A 20,896-nucleotide genomic window follows, 5' to 3' on the forward strand; every position below is an offset into this window, starting at 1 on the left:
TTAATCTGTGCTTTTATGATTTAAAAAAATAAAATACTATTTATTTGATAGAAAATAATAATATGTCATTTAAAAAAACTAAAACTAAACTGTGGAATTGAGGCAATTTACGGTTCGTATAAATTAAATCACTTTCGAGGTTTTTTTGAAAATCTCTTGATAAAAACTAATATCAAAACTATAACCTAGGTTCTAGATTTTCCTAAAAAACAAAAAAATAGTAACTAGAATTTTGTAAATTAACTTTTTTTTATTAGCTATGTTATTCATACAATATAATAAATTATTATTTTAAATATTAATCTAAAACTATACAATTTAATTCGTTAATAAATTAAGAAATAATGCTTATGAACTATTCACTATTATAAAACGTAAAGTCAAAAATGATTAAATAAATATTATTGTAGTATAATATAAAATAAATAAATGTTCTTGTCTTTAATTATTAATAAAATAATAACTGCAATGAATAACAATAAAGTATAATATAATTTGTGAGTACTTTTGTTTAAAAGGCAAGAATGTTATAAAAATAAACACATTATAATGGACATGAACTCATAAATATCTATTTGAAACTCATATGCATTATTCATAAAAAACATTAATCAACATCTAAATAGTTGATAAATACATTTTTAGCCTGAAAAAAATCTTCTGCTGGAGTACTTTAATCGATTAACATTGTACGTATTTAAATATTGTTGGTCTTCTTGAACACCAATATATTAAAACAATAATCGTAACATTCACACCTAAAAAAGAAAAAGCATAAAATTTAATACTGTTAACTTGATAAACAAATATGCAAGATAATAAAAATACGTTAAATAATTTATTTAAAAAAATAAATACATATAATATAATTTAATTATGTTTGATTCCAATAAAATTGGTTATTAGTACTCACTGAGTTTTTGCAGTTTTCCAATCTTTTCCCCAAACGTACATGCCGTGATTACGAACAAGAACGGCAGAAGTAGCAGGATATTTCTTTAGAGCTTGTTGAAATGTTTCGACTAAATCCCGTTCAAATTTTGAATTTTCAATGATCGGTATAATAACATCTTCGTCGTTGTTGTAAAACCGTCCTTGCTCCTCATTGTAAATACCCTAATTAACCATACATTTTTAAATAGCTATGTTTAGAAGGACGTTTGACCAACAAGTGGCTGCAGTGTGTAACGCACATTGCCACAGGCGCAAAGTAGCGAAAAATTGGTAGTTTTTTAATCATCATTATAATTTTTACTCACTTTGATCATCTCTAGGCCACTTATTCGCACCTCGTTTTCTGGGTTTAATAAACTAAGTTTAACAACGTCCGGAGAATGTGTATGAATAACTGCTCCCGCTTGCCGTTCTGAACAAAACCCCAAACAATATTATTAAAAACAATTCAATAAATTTAACTAAAATGTTATTTCTATTATTTAAAAATAACATTTACCAATATAGGAACACATGAAAATTGGGGTACATTGACTTTTAGTAAACTGCTTCTCCGGAGGTGGACATTGTACATCTTCTCCATTCACATCTTGGACGAAAAGATCTTCTGGTTCCATTCGTTCTTTTTGAACTCCAGACGGAGCAATAAATATTTGGTCTCTGTAAAAATACTTCATTGATCGTCTTCAAATAATATTATTGACTGACTACTTACTTATATTTGATGCTGATACCGCCTCCAGTACCAGTAACCCATCCATTTGAGTAAAATTGCTTACAAAGTTCCGGGATCAAAACTCGGGGATGTTCTTTTTCGTAATTTACCTAAAATATGCATTTATTATTAATAAAATTGTTTGGGTTCAAATAATGTATAAATATCATAATTATATTTTTTAGCTGTTATCATATTATAGCTCCTATATATATTTTAAAAAATACTAACTGTAGACATTTTCACGTATATTAATTCAAATATACATTTATTATTATAAATACTAAACGAATATAATTTCTAATTTGAACTTCAATCTACTATTATTGCGTTGAGGTTATTAAAACATAAGCGTACAATTAATAATGACCTAAATTAAGAACAAAAAAAAATTGATTAGGTAGTATTAAATGTTATCTTATCAATAAGCAACTGTGATGATTCTCAATTAGTAAAGAAAATGTTGTGAAATAGCCACGAGCATACCTGCCTTATCAGTCGTGAATTTCAAATTTGTATTAAAGCACTTTACCAATAAAAAAGTACTAGAGATAATCAGAAAAAATAAGTTTGAAGGGTATCTTTTATACATGAGTAATCCTTACCTTTACTATATAATTTTTGTTGTCATATTTGTTTTCGAGTTTTGGTTCTATTTTCGGTGAAGTTTTAATCGTATATCTAGTAGAAAGCACAACCTGTTTCAACAATAATGTTTTTGCATTAACTATCAATTTGTCAATTTTTTTTTAACATTAATAATTACGATCCATCTGTTATCTATCTGTACAAACACGGTCAAGTGCTCGTACCAACAGACATAATTTTTAATCAAAACAAAATACCTTAGTAGAACTGCTATTAGGTTTAGGATTCACTTTGTCCTCACGCTAAAAAAAGACAAAATAATCATAAATTAGCTATAGAAAAAAAATGTTTTAAGTACATCAATCTACCTAAATAGTAAAACTAAGATGAAACATTATCAGCTACAATAGAAAATTTATTGAATTATATTATTGGAGTATTATAATGTTTACTTTTAATTTCTCTGTCAGTCCCAAATTACTTTTAGGCAAAAGATTATTTACAAAGAACGCTGTTATTCTTTCTTCTCTGTAACAAATACATAATTTTGTTTATTAATTGATTATCATTTTAATAAACAGTTATAATATCACTAATAAAAAGCAGACTTAAATATATAGGTTAGGTAATTCAAATTGTGGCATTTACTTGTAAAAGAATATAATTGTGTTGTTTTTTTTCAACATTTGTTTAATCACACAACAAGTTTTTAAAATAAAGACCGGATGAAAGTGACATTAAACTTTGTGAGGAAAGTAGCACAGTACGAATAAAAAAATTTGTTCATGTTACCAAATTGAACGAAATTGTACTTAAACGAATGTCTGTTTAAAAAAAAACATATTCAGTATATAGTTTTACAAGGTTTTCTATATATTATAAACCATCTTACTTGCTCATAGTTGCCAAATATTCAGCTTCGTCTACGGCGTTGTTCCATTTTAGTTTAAGTTTACTACGGACTATTTGACTCTAAACATTAAATAAATAAACAATAATAATGTGAGTAGGTATATCTGTTTCACAAAAAAAAAACATATTAAAAAAATGATCTTACATTTAACTTTGGATATTTGGTTAAAATTTTTTTTCTTCCACCAAATTCGAAAATTTGAGATTTTTTTATCCAACTTCTTTTTTGCATATCATTGCAAAAGTATAAATGAAACATAAGTGAATCATCATCTCCTAAAAACAATTACTTGTATAAGTATACACTTATATTAAAATTTAAAAAAAAATAAAACTTGTTCCGTTTTAGATAGTTGTACATTTTTGAATAAGGAAAATTGAATTTACTTGCCTTTAAAGTATATATTGGAATCTGGATCATGAGTAACAATTCCAGGCCATACAGGAAATTTACCCATTTTTGCCCAAACGATATCACCGATTTCATAATCGATTATATAGGTACTACTATTTGCTTTCAAAGTACCATTATTTGTCGATTCGGATATAGGCTTATTTTTTTTTTCTAATTGGCCAACATTAATTGTACCATTTTCATAAGTTAAATATTCGTCACTGAATTTTCGTTTGCTCGATACTCGACCAAATCGACTTTTGTGAAGCTGATCAATTGAATTGTCCATTTTAATCCTACAAAATTTAATGTTTTATATATATATGTGTGTGTGTGTGTATAAAACTATACGAAAATACTTCCTACATGAAAGCCTAATAACCCTACTTGCCGACAAACCTAATTAGAATTTTTAACGGTTAAGTTTTAACCGCAAATAAATGATTATTTGTTATAAAAAAATACAAGTCTTTCATCATAATTTTAAAAAATTATTAAATTTATTTTTAGAAACATATATAAGTATAACATTTTATATAGATATTATTAGATGATATGATTATAAATGGTCTCTATTAGAGGCGTAACTATTACAGCTTATCAGTTTTTATTGTGGACAGGTTATAGCCATCAGCTAAAAGTATCTATGTATGGCATCAAAAGTACATAGTATTGTGTTTATAAATACTACAACGATAATGACAAGATTAGTGAACTAATAAAGGGCTAAATATAATACTGAAAAAATTGTCAACCTTGATAAAATACTATAATGAATTAGATTATTTGAAGTAACATATTGTACTCAAAATATGTATGTCTTAATAAATAATATTACATTACATCATTAAAATTAAAATTAAAATACTTTTAAAATTGTGCAAGTTGTACATTTTTTTTTAGAACTAGAAAGTCGTTTATTATTCATGTACAATTCATGAACAATAAATTAATCTAAATGAAAAACACAAGTAAATGTACTTTCAAAACAAGGATTAGAAATGCCACATTGAATTAAACAAATTTAAATGTAGTATATACAAACCCATTACTCATTGAATTATACGTTTCATTTATATTTATAAAAATATTAATATTACTTAAATATTATATATTAATTAGAATTATGAACTTATAAAATAAAAATTGTTTATACTTACGTTTTAAAAAAAAATCAAACAATTCTTAGATCATTGGTAATTTTACGGACATCAACAAATAATGCATGCTAATTACACAGACTATGAAGATTTGCTAAAGAAACTCCAAATTCGAAAACGGAAAAATCAAAACTGTTAGCGTCAGTATTTTTACTATTTCAGTTTTCACTTTTCTAAATTCTACTGTTTCTCATAGGATTTATAAACATAAATACTTGTCCCGTAATAACTGATGAGTAATCTAACTGATAAAAGATTAGCGATAACTGCAGTTTGGACTTAAATTGGGTTCCCTGTTCCCTACTGTCATTTACTAACATCTTAATTATATAACATCATACAAACATCTTGATCATCATTTATCTGTAATCGTGTTTACTAATAATATTACAAGGCAGTTGGGATAGACTTAACTAAATTACAAATAGTCAAACATATTGACAATAAAACCTATCCGTAAAATGTGTTTAAACATAAAACCACGGACTTATTGAACATGGGAATGTAAAGCTGAAAACGACACGTGAGGTGGATTGAAGATTTGCAAATTGTATAGTAGACAGTAGACACTGTTTTTCGAGATTATTGAGTATGGATAATATTTTATTGGCGGTCTGGAAGTATTGCAATAGCAACAGTAACTATTTTGTTTCAGATATTCAAGCTTAACTTACAACACTTGCCGGCTGCCGCTACTCGCTAGTAACGCTGCAGTTTATATTTTTTTACTTAATAATATAATATCCTGTCTTCGTAAATTACAAGTTACAACCTGTAAACAGATTACACACTACACAGTATACAGAGTCCACAGGTCAAAACACTCTTGATAAAATACATTTTGGACAAGGGGATCAGATAAATAGAGCTGCAGAGTAGACGCTGGACGGTCATTCAAGACATTCTAGCATACTGACTACTGCTTATTGAGAACCACTGAATCCTATCAAGGGTTTTTAAATGTTTGCTTATAGCTCTTATTGTGAAACATTATAGTTTAAAAGTTACAATGCGATTGCAATATTACGATTATAAACATTATTAGTTGTTATATATTTTGATCGCCCTTAGGGAAATTCAATTACTTCCAGAATTTTAAATACAGATAATTGTAAATCTGAACCTAGGGGCCTATAGGACCAAAGGAATTTTTTTTACTTTTCCGATAACTGTATATTATTTACTAAGTGTAACATATTTAAAAAGTTAGGCTTGAGTTAATAGCGAATTAGATACAGCGTAGTTATAGCATGTTTTTTCAGTTGCTGATTTTTCAATGAATTTTCAGCATGAACTCTCAAAAGCTCAAATGAAATTAAAAATCATGCAGTTGTTAACGATATTAGACTAATTTTTTGTACAAACAACTGACGTACGTTATAGAATTGAGAAAGACGAAAGTATTGGTTTCACTTTAATTATTTTATGTATGTGTGTTAAATATATATTTTTTCAAGTCTAAATTTTTACGATACGTGGTAGGATAATATGAAACAATGAGTATATTTTTCAGACAGATAATATACATAGGTAGATCAGGTACATTATAATTTAATAATCGATTATAACAACATTTTACATAATATGTTATGTGTAATATAATATGTTACCTTTACAGAAAAAAATATTTATTTTATGAAATAATTCCTATTATTTGTAAGGACTAAGGATGGCTTTTTACCTGACTTATTGTTAATAATAAGAAGGCGGTCAGCCGTTAGTCGTGAGTGTGATCCACTCACCACAATGCACGGTTCACCGTAACAAGCCCAAAGTGTAATAAGTTAAAATAAAACAACACGTCATTATATTTATTATTACTTTGATTTAATTTTATTCAATAAAACAAAACCTAGTAATATATAATGTTACGCACGAGTGCCAATGATTTTCATCTAGTAAATAACATGGTATTATATTAATAAATTAACAATTGATAAACTACTTTTTATTGGGTAACTTTATGTGCTCCAGGTTTAAATATAGATATCAATTACGAATAAAACGTTTTCTATTTTGGATGTTAAACCAAAAAAATATTTTAATAATTGGGTAATATCATTGATTTTAAAGTCAAATATAGATATTAAACATGTTATGATATAAATCGTGAAATACCAATGCATTACGTATAAAACGTATAGGTAGGTATTGACTACTGCTATTGTTGTATGTGTACGCAGTATGTTTGTTAAAATTTTATGCCAGCCGTTTGGGTTAGAAAAATTTAAACACGGACCAGAATTCAAAGAAGGGCGCAACTAGGGTGGGTGTTCATTTCAAGGGGAAGGGGGCCGTTTCGTTACTTTCGGTTACCTATAAAGCATATTTGTTGAAATCCACCCGAATATTGTATAACATTGAGTTGGCATAGTCTGGTTAGTGTATTTTTGAGCTCCTACCAGCATCCATTAAATTAACCTAAAATAATATTATAGATGGCCAAACGTAGCTATATAGATGTATATAAAATACCGAAGCTACTTTGGTCCCCGCCTCCAGGAGCGAACTCGTGTGAAAAAAAATGAAATTGAACATAACATGATACACATGGTTATTAGCACTTGGCCAGTAATTCTTCAGCTAAATGTGTGTGTATTTTTTTTTTTTTTAGTGGGAGACGGGACAAACAGGCTCTGGGGAGGCATGTCAGATGCCGTTATCCGATTGGGTAATCGCTTGTGGGACAAGGATAAAGAAACAATATTAACGATTAACGGTCGACGGACCAAGCCAAGCACCGAAAAGCCATGGAAGAAAGAAACTACCGCGTAAGCAGGAAATTCAAAAACCGACCAATCGGATGCTCGGACGCAGCGTCATCAGTGTAAACACAATATTGTTTAAAAGGTTCGCCACCACTTACGGTGTTTTGATGATAAACAGTTGAAATTCCCTCGTTTTCGTTTAGCGCGTTTTTATAATTTACTGACTCCAACGATCCCGCTCGAATCAAAAACTTAAGATTGTTGATTGCATTCAAACCGTACAAATAACAGGTAAGCAAATTAATCAATAATAATGTTATATTTTAATTTCACGCCAACGGTGCTGCGTTGTTGTAATTATTCGTTGTTGAACGTTATAACATAGAAAAACATAATAGGGGCTAAATCACAGCGTCCTCGTTCCCTAGCCGTTAGGGTAAATAGTGAGCATACCTACCCGTGTAACATGTACTTCATAATTACTATAAACCGCTACCATACGAATTCACGCGACTTGCTTATATTTTTCTATAATTATATTTTAATATTTGATAATAATTTCCTATAGACAAAATATTTCCTGTGCTTGTCCATATTTGTGTTATAAAACCGCGTCTCCACTCCCCTCGATTCTTGCAAATGGCCGGTTTTGGCTGTTACCTATACATCAGTTTTTACTGTTTCTAAAACAATTTGTTGTGTTAAAGTAAATTATGAATTAAAAAATGACTAATAAAGAAAAAGTAATTACATAATATAGAATATATAGAGTGACCAGATGTATAAAATAAAAAAAAATTCAGGAAATTTCTACAATACACAACCAGTATATATAATATTAAATGTTTACCTGTTTAGAGCATTTTCGCTTATTTAAAAATTAAATTTACACATGTATCCATCAAAATACTTTTTTTTTTACACTGGTTATACTATTAAGGAAAAAAAAAAATAACTGTACAATTACAAATTTTTTTCTTTGTATAATAAATGTTTTTTTTAAATTTTAAATGAGAGAAAACAACCACATTTAACATATACAGAAAAAAAAAGTTCAAAATTTATAATTTTACAGATTGAATTACATCTATTATATTTTTTTATATTATAATATCTCTGAATACAAGTTACCACAAAAATAATTAAAAAAAAGTATATTATGTGAAAGTAAAGGATACATTTTGAATTTTTTTTAAATGCAGCCGGATACAGTCTAATAAGTAATAAGTTTCATATTTGTAGAACCTACAAAAAACACATTCTCTGTATTTCTGTTAATTAAACCTAAGAATCATGGTAGGGTTATAAGGTAAACCAACATTTTTTTTTACCCATCCTAAAATTAAAATTTGATTCTAGTGATAGAACGGTAAATATTATATACCTAGGCGTGAAAGTGTTTTTTTCATCTCTTAATAATTAAAGTAATCAAGACAATTTATTTTATTCCTATTCATAAATTGAAGTATTGATATTTAAAAACAATACTGTAATTTTAATATACAATATTTTACGTTAATCTCAATGTTAAACTTGTTTCATTTATTTACATATAATAATACATTTAATTGTTATTTTAGGTGACAATGTTGACTAGAAGGTCGCGAAGAGAAGCTGTTGATTCTCCGTCAGATTCAACTACAGGTAGTAGAGTTGTTTCTCCAAAGTCGAAGACTAAAAAAGACAGTAAAAGCAAGTCTCCATCAAAATACAAAAAGGTTACTCCTACACGCAGTAAAAGTAAATCTGTCGAAAGAAAAATTCGGCCACGATCAAGATCTGCAGCTAAGAAGGTTCCAAAATTGGTGTTGGAAAAAATTGACATTAGCGAACAAAAAGCTTCATCCAGGCCTAAAAGTAAAAATAACTAATTACATTTTTATCTTTAATAATTATTAATAATTTTAATATAACCATAATTATTAATAGGAAACAAGTCGGTCGAGTCGCCAACGTTTAAGAAGAGTCCTACTCCCTCAAAAACTCATAATAATTCGAGACAAAGCGAAAGCCCATTCAAATCTAATGATATCACGGTATTTAATTGTATAAATTAAATTTTTTTTAGAAATTTAAATTTTTTAATTTTTGTTTTTAGACATCTGGTTTACGTTCAAGACTGATTCTTGATAAAACCATACCTCAACAACAGCCATCAAATATTGCTCAAAAATCAAAAACTACTCAAAGTACTACAGGCAAACTTGTGCTACAAACTGTGTTGGCTCTTCTCTTTATAGCAATCGTAGGATTAGCGAAAATAGCTGTTGAAACTGTGAGTGAAGAATTTTTTTAAACAACACTAAGAATACATAGTTAAGATATTGACAATGTGTTGTATTTTTTAGAAAGGAAATTTAATTCCTTTTCCTCGAGGGTACTTAAAATTAGCAAACTATTACAATGAACAAGTATTTATAGCGTCTACGGCTATTGTGCTCGTTCATTTTGTAATTGCTTCTGTGCCGTTGTTTTGGAAAACTAACAGTCTCGGTGAATCTGAACCAAGATCATATAGATTCTCAGGTTTGTATGAAGTTTATTTAGTATTTTCCATAACGACTAATATTGAATTTATTTTAAAGGTTTCATCAACTTGCTCCTTGTAGCTGGAATTGTCGTAGCAATGGTTTATACGAAGTGTCCCATAATCAGCGTTTTAAAAACAATTACAATAAGAACCGTGCCTAATGTTGTTGTATCAACATTTTGTGCTTTGTTTTTATCGATCGTGTTGACTGTGAAATCCAAGTTCATAAATCGAGCTGTAGATTACAAAGGTTTTTATTATACACTATTAAATGGTACAAACAACAACAATACTTTAGGACCAATCAATGTGAAATTGACGCTTTACAGATATTCTGCCTTAATGACTGTAAGTTATCCGGCAATGTTATATTATTCCTGAAGAATTTATTATTTTTTTTGTTGCAACTTGCAGATTTTATACAATGGCTTTGTTCTTTTGAACTCTGGTCAAAATTCTGAAAATCTATATCTTTTGGCCGGAGCTCAAATATTTATCTCGGTTGACAAGTTGCTGTTCGAGTACCATTTGTTGTCGTCGTACTATTTGCAAAGAGAAAATGTAGGATTTTTGACAGTCTTGCAATACTTTTTACTACCAGCTATCAATTTCTTGCCGATACAAATTGTACTGGCAAATCCTACGTAAGTATTGCTAGTTTCCCTTGCAAGTATTATTGAAAAAAATGTTTTAATAATTGTATTTTATTTATAGTCCTGTTAATTACATCGTTCTTGGATTTACTGCTGTTGGTTTTTTGGTTGGATATTTAATTCAACGTGACAGTGATCGCATCAAGTACAAGTACAAAAGTAACACTGAACTCGCAAGAAATCCTTCTGGTAAGTGGAATAATAAATTTAAAATTTACAATATTTATTATTAATTATTTTCTTTATTTTTTATTTTAAGAACGAAACAATGTTTTGTTTGTAAACGGAAGAAAAATAATTGTTGGTAGATGTCGATCTTTTGTACGGTTTCCAAACTATTTGGGTACTATATTGGCTCATTTGTCCCTCACTCTCGGTCTTATTTCGATGGATCTGACATTGAATAGATTGCAAGTGGTTTGGCCCGTGTTCTTGTATTCAACGTACTACATTTTGACACTAGGATACAGAAGTAAACGAGTTGTGGACTATTGTAAATCTCAATATGGATACTTGTGGGAAAATGAGTATGCTACAAAATCTAATTTAGTTCCAAAAATATTTTAATTAATAATTTTTTATTCCATTGACATATACAAATATTGGTAATTTATGACATTTATTGATATTGCTCTGCCATTTGTATACTTAAGATAGGTCAAATATTTATTTACATTAATTTCGAACAATTTCAAAAAAATGATTGTCATTTTATATTTTCTTTCTTTTTTTCTATTGTTTTGACTTTTTAAGAATTAAGTCATACCATTTGTCCCTTATTTTAATTTAATTTAATATTTTTTTTTTATTATTTACAATGATTGTTTACCACCTTAGGTTAATGTCTTGTATAATTTAGGTACATGTAAATACAGATCTCCTTCTACTTAGTTATACTAATGTAATTGTATTGTTCTATGTAAATTTTAATTTGCATATAAATTACAAAATTATTTTTGCAAGCCATATATGTATAATTCAGCTTAGAAAATAATTGATGATTGTAAATAAGAAAAATATATTACACAAATTTACAATATATATAATATGTATATGTTATATATTAAGATATTCGAATATTTGTAAATATAGAATTAAAACTTAATTAATTTCTTAGAAATAACATATATATGAGCATGTTATAGTTTATTCATTTCAAAACCTAAGGAATAAGTTGCAATGCACAAATATTTTTTCTTTCAGTCAAAAATGTTTTGTAAGTATATAAATACATGTAATTTCTTCCTTAGTGTTGAATTATTTATTTTGCGTTTTCCAACTACTTAAGAAGCAAACCTAGTGCCATAATGACTGACACTCTTTTAAATAAAATATATTTCATATTTAAAAGGAAAATAATTATATTATTGGTGTTGACAGCATGCTTAACATACATTTCTGACAATTTCACATTCCTATTTTGTTGATTACCTATTTTATTTATATTAGTATCATATGTTTGTCTTTATGTAAATTATAAAATAATTGGTAGATATTATTATATTCAATCTTGGTAGAAGGTTTAACTGATGCAAGATGTTTGACGCACTAAAATGGAGTACAATCTTTCGTTTTACCAAATATAACGGGTTTTATGATTCACCGCTATTGGAAAATTGATTGTAGAATGATTGTCCCAATATATTAAAGTTAGTACCTCAGTGGACACATTTCTGCTTTAAATCATAAAATGTATGTATAACCATATTTGCAATAAAATACAATATATTATTTATTTAAAGACTCAATAATAAACATAAATCTTCATTATACGAAAAGTTATAATTACTACAATACATATATTATATACATATATATTAACAAATATTATAGTAAAATACAATAAATATAAAACATAATGGTAGGTAGGCAATGAAAATAAAAAGGGTTAACCAGTCTTTCGAGTTATTTCCACTAATACTTATATTTTACTGTTACTCCAATTCCTCAAGTTTGCAATAATAAATTATACAAATAAGGGTACCTAGTAATCAATATTTTTATGATAAGTGCCACAACGACCAAAAACCGGAGTTGTAATAATAGAGATATAATATTATGAACTTAAACATAATTTTTTTGGAGGATCCGTTCCTACACTTGTAACATGCCAATCAATGTTTAGGTATAAGATATATTGTAATTGTCGTGGGGTTTGAAAATAATTAAAAATATTGATACAAAAGTAAGTTAGTTTATTTTATGATCATTAAAATGTACATTACTGAATTATTTTTAAATGCCATATATTAAGTAAATTAGCGTTCACTTGTTTGCATAATTTTGTTTACAAATTATACTTTTTGTTTTTACTTATGTTAGGTTGATTAAGTATTATAACCATCTAAAATTTAAATTATCATATCATGTCTTCAGATTGAGCGCCCTCTGTAAATTGTACTTAAATGAGTATTGCTTAGACTTATTCTGTATACATAAATCGTACATAGGTACACATGATATAAACACACTACATAAGTGACCCTTGAGACTTGGCTAACAATTTTCAAGTGACACGCATTAACTGTGCAACAGGTTTACTGTTACCTAATCTTTATTAATGTAAGAATTGAAAACTGGAAACAATTATATTTGTAAATATTCATAGGGGTATGAAAATTCCTTTTTTTGTGAGGCGAGTGTCGCCTACTTGTGTGTATTACCAGATGAATAATAACCTAATTTTGGCCATAACTTTGAGTATAATATTGTTTACTTTTTGATAAATATTGCGTATCTAAACAGAAAAACATGTTCCTAGTTTTTACTTAAACAAATTAAAAAAAAAAAAACACCACTTTACCACTGGGAACAACATTTCTCTGGATAAACGAAAATTGTCTTAACGGTACACTTTAAGTACCGGTATATTGTATGTAATTGTGTATACAAATTTACTCAATTCTAGCCTGGCAATACAACAATAGTGTCATATTTAGTCGTTATCATAACTAATTATTATCGGGTAACATTTTTTTTTTTTTTTTACAACAAAAACGATTCAATTTTTTTGCTTGACAACACACTTCAATTGATATGAGTCGATAGCCAGTTGGCTGTTAATAATGACGTATCACCTTGGCCGTGATATTATGAGCGTAAGTGTTGTTGATGTTCAGTAGATTCTGCTCTATAACGTACGTCTCCATTTTGTGGTATTCGCTGTTGTACACGCTGATGGGATAGTCACTCTCGTAGTGTAGTATCTTGTCCAACAAATATGCGAAAATACTACCCATCGTCGTTCCAGCTATGTACGAAAACGTCATGATGTTGCCTAAACAATGTTTCAACCGATACACGGTTGATTAGTTCGTTAACATACAAACGTATGACATGTGTGTGTATTGCATCCACTCGGCAAAACAGTTCTTTTCGTCGACTGTAATTTCCAGATTACAAAAATTCATTGAAACTCATTAGCGAGGAGGTTATAGGGTACATCAACACTTATTGACGTAGTGAACTCGTTTTAGTATTGGAGACAGAGAGAGTGAGAGTCAGCATAGTTGAGGAAATAAAAGTATTTGTAAGACCACATGAAGGTCAGTGTTGAGCATTGATGAATAAGATGACGAAATAGATGTGTGACTTTCTTTTGCTCCAGACTGACTTTTAAATTAAAGGCTTTACCTAACGTCTAGCGTTGACTTGCCCCATGGTATCTCCTTATCATGTCATCTTCCTCAATATCCTAAAACCGCCCCTTTTCAGCCAATTTTAAAGTCCCCTTGATTTTATCTACTATTCTAGTCCTTTGTACCGTTAATACTGACTCTTCGTCCCTGGTTTCCAAAGTTTGGTTGGTTTGTGCAGAGAAAATAATCGGTTTTTAATTTTTTTCTATTTTACCATTGTAACCTAAACTAACCTATCTAATATACGTTAAATGTTTTTAGTTTTCTTAGTATCTTGTCAGTTTGGGATAGTCCCGTTTAAAATGAACTAAAAACAAAATACAATTTACCTACCTATCGCTTTTTCACTGCAGTTTTACAAGATTATTCGCAAAATCTAACCAAGGTCCACTGGTGAATTTATAATCTGGACATTTAATTGACGAAAAGATCTGTTTCACTAATTATAAGTGGATGCGACATGTATTATTCTTTTTTAATATCTAAAAATAATACTGAATTTCACTATAACCTGCATATTACAAATTATCAAAAATAATACTCATAGGTAGTTATAGAGGTGAGAGTGCATGAATTAGTTTGTTCAAATGTAGATATTAAAACATGATACAATAAGTATGTCGTTTAAAAAATGTAAATATTAAAAAAAACAAAACTGTCTGCGGCCATATTATTGCTTGAACTCTTTAAATAAATTACGTTTATAATATTGATAGACTAAATACGTTTCTAAAAAAAGTTTTTATCTAATAGTACTAAAGTACATTTTTTTTGTTAACTGATTGTGAGGGTATTGGTATATATATATATATATATATATATATATAATATGTCGAAACATTTTCAGATTTAGACTTTGTTAAATTAAATTTTAGATATATTAACAGGCATAACATACTCTAATCCAAACAACAATTAAAACAATCTTTCGCAGGACAGTGTTAAGTTTTGAAAAAATATTCCAATCGTACTATAAAAATTCGACTATTTTCAATAATTTTTCATAAAAGTTTAGACAGTCTCATATTTTGAGCTGGTGACACCTATTTCAGACATCGTTATGTCTTTTTGCTGTGGGGGGGTCTATCGATGATTTGCGTGACAAAAAGGGGATAGAGTGAAAGGGGGGGGGACAGGGATGAGATGACTATGAGAGTGGAAGATGTGAGGATGGGGTGGCGATAGGGGGAAATTGATAATTTCTGTATAATTGATAAGAGATGAACGACGACGATCTATAGTCTTTTCTACGAGAGAAAAATTGAATTTTACCTGAGAGTTCACGACGCTCATTGTTGACTTTAGCCGGAGCAAATATCATGGGCACACTGCCCGTGATGCCGTTGGACAAGCCAAGTGCTGCCGTTTCCAAGAAAATCAAAAACTCGCTAAAGATTTTCGTGTGGAACGGGTGCTGCACGAACACTATGAGCAAGATGGCTGGGATCATGAGGAGACGCACCTTGGTGACTTTAAGTATTTTATCGTCCCAATTCTCATATGCATGAGCACTCAGTATCTGAAAACATTTGAAACTATCTATAGCAATATGTTTCTAATCGACTACCAAGTAACGGGAATTAATGGAATTAATGTACCCTCTTCTGACATTGTTTCCTTATTTCTTTCCTCCGTGCACACTTATCATTCAGAATTATAAATAACATATTTACACAAGTACAATATTATGAAACGATAAACCGGTAAAGTGGTATACTTTCAGCAAGTTACATTCGCAAATAAACAAACTATTGGTCCTTCTCGTCAGACTCTATTTTGAGTATTCTCATTGTTACAAAATCTGGTGTCGTACAAAACTGAGCATACACTAATTATTGATGTAATCGAGAAAGTCTGTCGTACCTTCCCCAAAAGATCAAACAAGTTGAACACTGTCATCACCAGCACAGGCATCCAAGTGCCGAATCTGGGACTGATCAAGTCCGTCAAAACGCCCGGATAAATACTCAGGGTGACAAAGTAACATAGGAAAATGGCCAACATTTGTTTCCATATAAGCTTGGATACTTCGAAACGCAATAAATAACCGTCTGAAAGAAATATGCACATTGTAGGTACACACGTGTTATCAACGCTCAATGAAGAGTGTCAGACTTACTTTTGAACTTTGTCCACATATTAGAAAAAGTGGATTTTCGCAGTTTGAACGAGTGAGTTTCGATGTGAACCATGACGTCTTCGACTTTGTACGTTGGAACATTAGCATTTGGATCGTACGCGGGATTTGCAAAGCTTAACGCGTTGTCTTCTTTCGGAAATACATTTTTCCCAATACTCAGACTGGTCTCGGCGAACAGCGATTCCGGTTGGTTTTGTTCAGCGTTTGCCTGAAAAATAATAATGAAATAACAATTGCTTTTCTCGTTGTACATTTTCAGTAACGATGAGAGAATATTTAGTTCTATGCTTACATATTCTTCGGTAGGTTCCAGGGATATTCTTTTTTTCGATTCTTCGTTACGGGCCATATAAAACTTAATGAAGTCTGTAGTCTGTACGATTTGGAAGAAAACCCACGACAACATTACCACGCCGTGGCTGAATAGGAAAAAACAAAACGTGCTTAACTGTAAGTCATCGGTCAACATCTTCGTGGTGATTCGGTCGAGGGACACCCACAGGCCAGCGGCACCTAGAAAATTAAAAAATATAGTAGGTATGTGAACGCCAATTTATGACATTTTCAAGGCTTGAAAATACTAGGTAGAAGACTTGACGATTGTCTGGTGTGTTTATTTTAAATAATATATTATTTACAAAGCTTAAAGCTATATATATATATTATTGCAGTTACGAACTTTCTCCAATCATGACAGCTTGAGTGTACTGGACGGGCAGTATGCTCGTATATCCATAAAAACTGGACTGTTGAACTGTGTGGCAGAAATAAAAAAAAATAACATGGTTATAATTTTGGGAACAAAATAAAAAACCAACTTAAATTTTTAATTGAAAAAAATAAACGCTTACTTGTTGCGCCCCAGGCGATGATTGCGATGGCCACCAAGTTAATGTAGTAAGATGTGTTCAATGAGAACATTTCCGACCAAAGTATTTCAACGGCGCCAACGAACAACAGTGTAGTAGTGGTCAAGGCATAACCTGAAAGTTTTAATTACTCTTATTTTAAGGATCTTGCCAATGGTATTCGAGATTGGTTTGACGGTCAATTAAAATCTATGTAAGTATTATATAACTTACCGATATTGATGCGACATTTAAAAGATAACGTGTCGACCAGTAGGTTGTTGGTGAGCACGGCAAAGAACGCCATAATAATATAGACCAACGTCATGTCGAAAATCACCATCGACGATGGATATTTAATTTGAAAATAATCCACAGCCATGACAAAACTAAAATCGACAAAAAAAGTCACTTATTTATAGTATTAAGTACCTGTTTAAGTATGTAAGTGAAAGTGCGGCCAATCAAAGGTTATACATATTAAAATTGTTCGATACCAGAAAATGTTTTTAAAATTATTATCAAAGTAACTGCAAATTGTATTTTAAACGCGAATCTAATAGTTTACTAAGCTCTGCGAATAGAGTGTATTCAATTAGGATAATTTTAGTGTTACGTCCAGTTAATACAATATACATCTTTAAGTTTTTTTGTTTATTTTAAAGGCCCCCAAACTCTAAGTGCCCAAGGGCCTCTACATAGCCTAAGACGGCCCTGGTTACGCCTATACTCACAAGTAAAAATCGTGTTGACGGGGCTTATAGACTTTTGAGTAGGTTTAGAGTGAAGACAGCTATAATTAAACTCGAAGAATATAATATTTTGGAGAGCTGTACGTTGGCGAATTTTTTAAATTCTATTTAGTAATGAGAGTTGTATTCAAAATCGGTATTATGGCCGCTATGATAATTTGATCGCCATTGCTGTATTAATTAATACATATACACTTAAGTTTTAGTTTAAACTAAGGTTTGGCAAACAATGTCCTACACCGAACCCTTCCAAAAAAAAGGACAGTAGCGTCTTATTAACCTGAAAAAAATGCATGTGTTTGCATTTTGCACTAAAATTCTAACGGGCCGGGCGTTCGAACACATGTTTACTTGACGTCTATGATTGGGACATGACCTAAGCTAACCTAACTTAATGCGGGCATATGGTTTTCAGAATGGTGTGTAATAAAATGATTCGTTTTTAAGAGGGGAAGTGTTGATAAATAGTTTATGTGAAGAAAACTAGGAAAAAGACCGATTGCGGTTCTCCTGGTATACTATGATATAGTTGGTATAGTTTGTTCGTACCGTGAGTGTCTTGGGCACACGTCTACTATTAAATTTACCTACACATGTTATTTTTGATTTGTTTACAATGGTATTATCGAATCAATCTAAAACCCGCCATTACACGCCAAACGGACCGTTTGAATCGACCAATTCGATTTGAGCGTAGGTACCGCGTACCTTTACCATTACTGTGGGTAATGATTTTTTTTTTTTTAATTTAATTTCAAGTACTATCAGCTCATTGTATTGTAGTAGGGCAATGGTAGGTAGGTAGGTACCTGTTGTAGGGAAACAGAAATCCGGCGCCGGCCAGCGTCATGGCGAAGAAAATACGGTCCTTGTGATCGACGGGAGGTCTGGGCTCCCTTCCGACATTGACTCGTTTGCCCAGGGCCACGTACCCTCTGCTCAAGTTTTCGTCCATCTCTCTCTGTTGGCAAAACGCTACGCCTTGCTTGTCAATGTTCGCGAACAAAAATCAACAGCCAAACGACATGGTTTATTATTATTATTATTATTATTATTACTATAATCGCACGCACACCAGCACGTCTGTCAGCGGCGACAACAACAACAATGTTGACTTGCGTACCGTGTGCTCTGTTGGCCGTGGCTTATACACCGCGCATGAACCGTTTGGACGCGGCAGATCGATGCAACGCTAAACCGTTGTGACGGCGGACAGGGGGACGACATAAATAAAATAAACCCCAAAAATATATCCATCGGGTATTATCCGATTAGACTTGACTAAGTACAGAGTTGTCCAAATGTTTTCACGTTACAGTGATTTTTTCAATGAAACCATATATTAAATCGGTGCCTCAGTTTAAAACTGCAACAACTCGAAAAATTTCAAAAATATGTATTGAGTATTTTTTTTTTTGTCGATGAATAGGTAAAACATAAAAATTAATGTATTGTTAAGTTTTAACAGTATAGTTAAAAAATTGCGTCCCAATTTAGGTTTTTTTCTTTAAAAAAAAATATATATATATATACAATATACAGTAATTATATTTTGTTTAATTTTATATTTATTGAAATTTCAAAAAAAAAAAGTAATTTTACTGTCAGTGGTTTATCAATATAATATTTTATATTTAAAAATATTTAAAATGTATTCCAAATACTTTTGAAAAGTATTTGAGCTGGCCCAGACTGAGAAGGTTACTGTTCTAGGCAAGCACGCATCTTGCAATGTGTGCTTGTAAAAATACAGGTTTATAATATTTTAATAATTCTACGATGTTTAAAATGGGATAGTACAAATTTCAACTTAGTTTTAAACTCAAAAATTACTTTATAGTAATTACAAAATACGTAGTATCCAGTACAATCAGCATAGTATTTTTTTAAATGTTTCAAATATAAAAATAGATAGCTATACTCATTGTCAACTTTGTAACGTAGTTATCTAAAAATATATCATTAGGGAGTATAAAATTCTGTAAGATAGTTGACAATTTCTTTAGGATTATTCATAAAAAATATTTTTTTACTACTCGGTCCGATTTAGTTTGATTAAAAAAACCATTATTAATAAATAAACATTTTTTTTTATCGTTTTGTTACAATATATATTCTTATTATTTTTTCGTCCTTATTATTGAAATGAAGGTGATCGAGAGAAATTGTAATTTCTTTTTTGTAAGTTTTAAGATAATAGTTTTGTAATAATATCTGCCACCATCTGCCGGTGTTGACTCGTTTCCTTAACGACAAAAATGTACACCAGAGCGCGGAACAAAGCTTATTATATAATTTCATATAAATTGTAAGAAAAGCTTTTATACAAAGATTACACATTAACCTTTTAATACAATGCAATTCTTTTTTTTTTTTTGAGGATGGACAGTGTATTTAAAACCGTTTTTTAATTTTCTCATTAATTAAATTAAGTGAAATTTCCTATATCTATTTTTGGTTTTTCTTATCATTTCTTTTTCTTCAATTCTGTCCTATCTATTTTATAGGGTGTAATTGATACGGTTTACGTGTATCTTTTTTTAGTACTTTCTCTTAAAGTTTATCATTATATTGTGTTAATTAGATAATTTTCTCTAAAAATGACATTCAAAAAGAGTGAAGTGACATTGTAATCCTTATATTACCTTTTTTGTTACATATAGGATGAAATAGTATAAACACATTTGTCACGAAATGTTTGTTTTGCTCAGTCTTTTGTTTCCACCATTTCGATGGTAACGATTTTACTAAGTGTAGTATATAACCTGGAAGACGAATTAACCCATTTCAAATAATAAATGCCTTTTGGCCTCTCAAACCCTCATCGTTTACTTCTGCTTCAATGCCAGGCAAGATTCATTAATACCGAGAATTGCGAAATGAGTTACAAATGAAATAAAATAT

The 20,896-nt window shown here is 30.1% G+C and overlaps 3 protein-coding genes across 7 annotated transcripts; 1 reads left to right on the plus strand and 2 right to left on the minus strand.

Annotated features, from left to right (window-relative positions):
* Positions 1–399: 399 nt before the first annotated feature.
* Positions 400–6,535, minus strand: LOC126843816 (probable methylthioribulose-1-phosphate dehydratase). Of its 4 annotated transcripts, none has more exons than XM_050581619.1 (12): positions 6,405–6,535; positions 3,561–3,859; positions 3,315–3,445; positions 3,150–3,229; positions 2,710–2,785; positions 2,515–2,559; positions 2,275–2,367; positions 1,670–1,779; positions 1,454–1,614; positions 1,260–1,366; positions 914–1,116; positions 400–758 (listed from the first exon to the last, which is right to left on the minus strand). In XM_050581619.1, the coding sequence occupies exons 2-12, from the start codon at positions 3,850–3,852 to the stop codon at positions 698–700; spliced, it is 1,359 nt and encodes a 452-aa protein (XP_050437576.1). In that variant the 5' UTR covers positions 3,853–3,859; positions 6,405–6,535; the 3' UTR covers positions 400–697. The 4 variants fall into 4 exon arrangements, with proteins under 4 accessions (XP_050437576.1, XP_050437575.1, XP_050437577.1 ...); XM_050581618.1 differs by lacking the exon at positions 6,405–6,535 and adding an exon at positions 4,724–5,053; XM_050581620.1 differs by lacking the exons at positions 3,150–3,229; positions 3,315–3,445; positions 3,561–3,859; positions 6,405–6,535 and adding an exon at positions 2,906–3,022 and having other exon boundaries at positions 403–758.
* An 894-nt stretch (positions 6,536–7,429) lies between these two features.
* On the plus strand, positions 7,430–11,601 carry LOC126842911 (delta(14)-sterol reductase LBR-like). The gene is made up of 9 exons (XM_050580135.1): positions 7,430–7,722; positions 9,012–9,288; positions 9,361–9,467; positions 9,530–9,706; positions 9,780–9,957; positions 10,017–10,309; positions 10,376–10,605; positions 10,676–10,803; positions 10,874–11,601. The coding sequence occupies exons 2-9, from the start codon at positions 9,018–9,020 to the stop codon at positions 11,179–11,181; spliced, it is 1,692 nt and encodes a 563-aa protein (XP_050436092.1). The 5' UTR covers positions 7,430–7,722; positions 9,012–9,017; the 3' UTR covers positions 11,182–11,601.
* Positions 11,602–12,452: 851 nt separating this feature from the next.
* Positions 12,453–19,079, minus strand: LOC126842791 (equilibrative nucleoside transporter 4). Of its 2 annotated transcripts, XM_050579945.1 has the most exons (9): positions 18,802–19,079; positions 17,475–17,629; positions 17,244–17,375; positions 17,072–17,146; positions 16,685–16,905; positions 16,372–16,600; positions 16,116–16,303; positions 15,525–15,771; positions 12,453–13,891 (listed from the first exon to the last, which is right to left on the minus strand). In XM_050579945.1, exons 1-9 carry the CDS (start codon positions 18,945–18,947, stop codon positions 13,674–13,676), a joined length of 1,611 nt encoding a protein of 536 aa, XP_050435902.1. In that variant the 5' UTR covers positions 18,948–19,079; the 3' UTR covers positions 12,453–13,673. The 2 variants fall into 2 exon arrangements, with proteins under 2 accessions (XP_050435902.1, XP_050435901.1); XM_050579944.1 differs by having other exon boundaries at positions 16,372–16,905.
* Positions 19,080–20,896: the final 1,817 nt, after the last annotated feature.

Source organism: Adelges cooleyi, unplaced genomic scaffold, assembly GCF_023614345.1.
Source record: "Adelges cooleyi isolate 19-005CV unplaced genomic scaffold, UGA_ACOO_1.1 ACOO_flye_CR_arks_rails_tigmint_CR_PRNA_574, whole genome shotgun sequence".
In the NCBI taxonomy this organism is placed as follows: domain Eukaryota; kingdom Metazoa; phylum Arthropoda; class Insecta; order Hemiptera; family Adelgidae; genus Adelges; species Adelges cooleyi.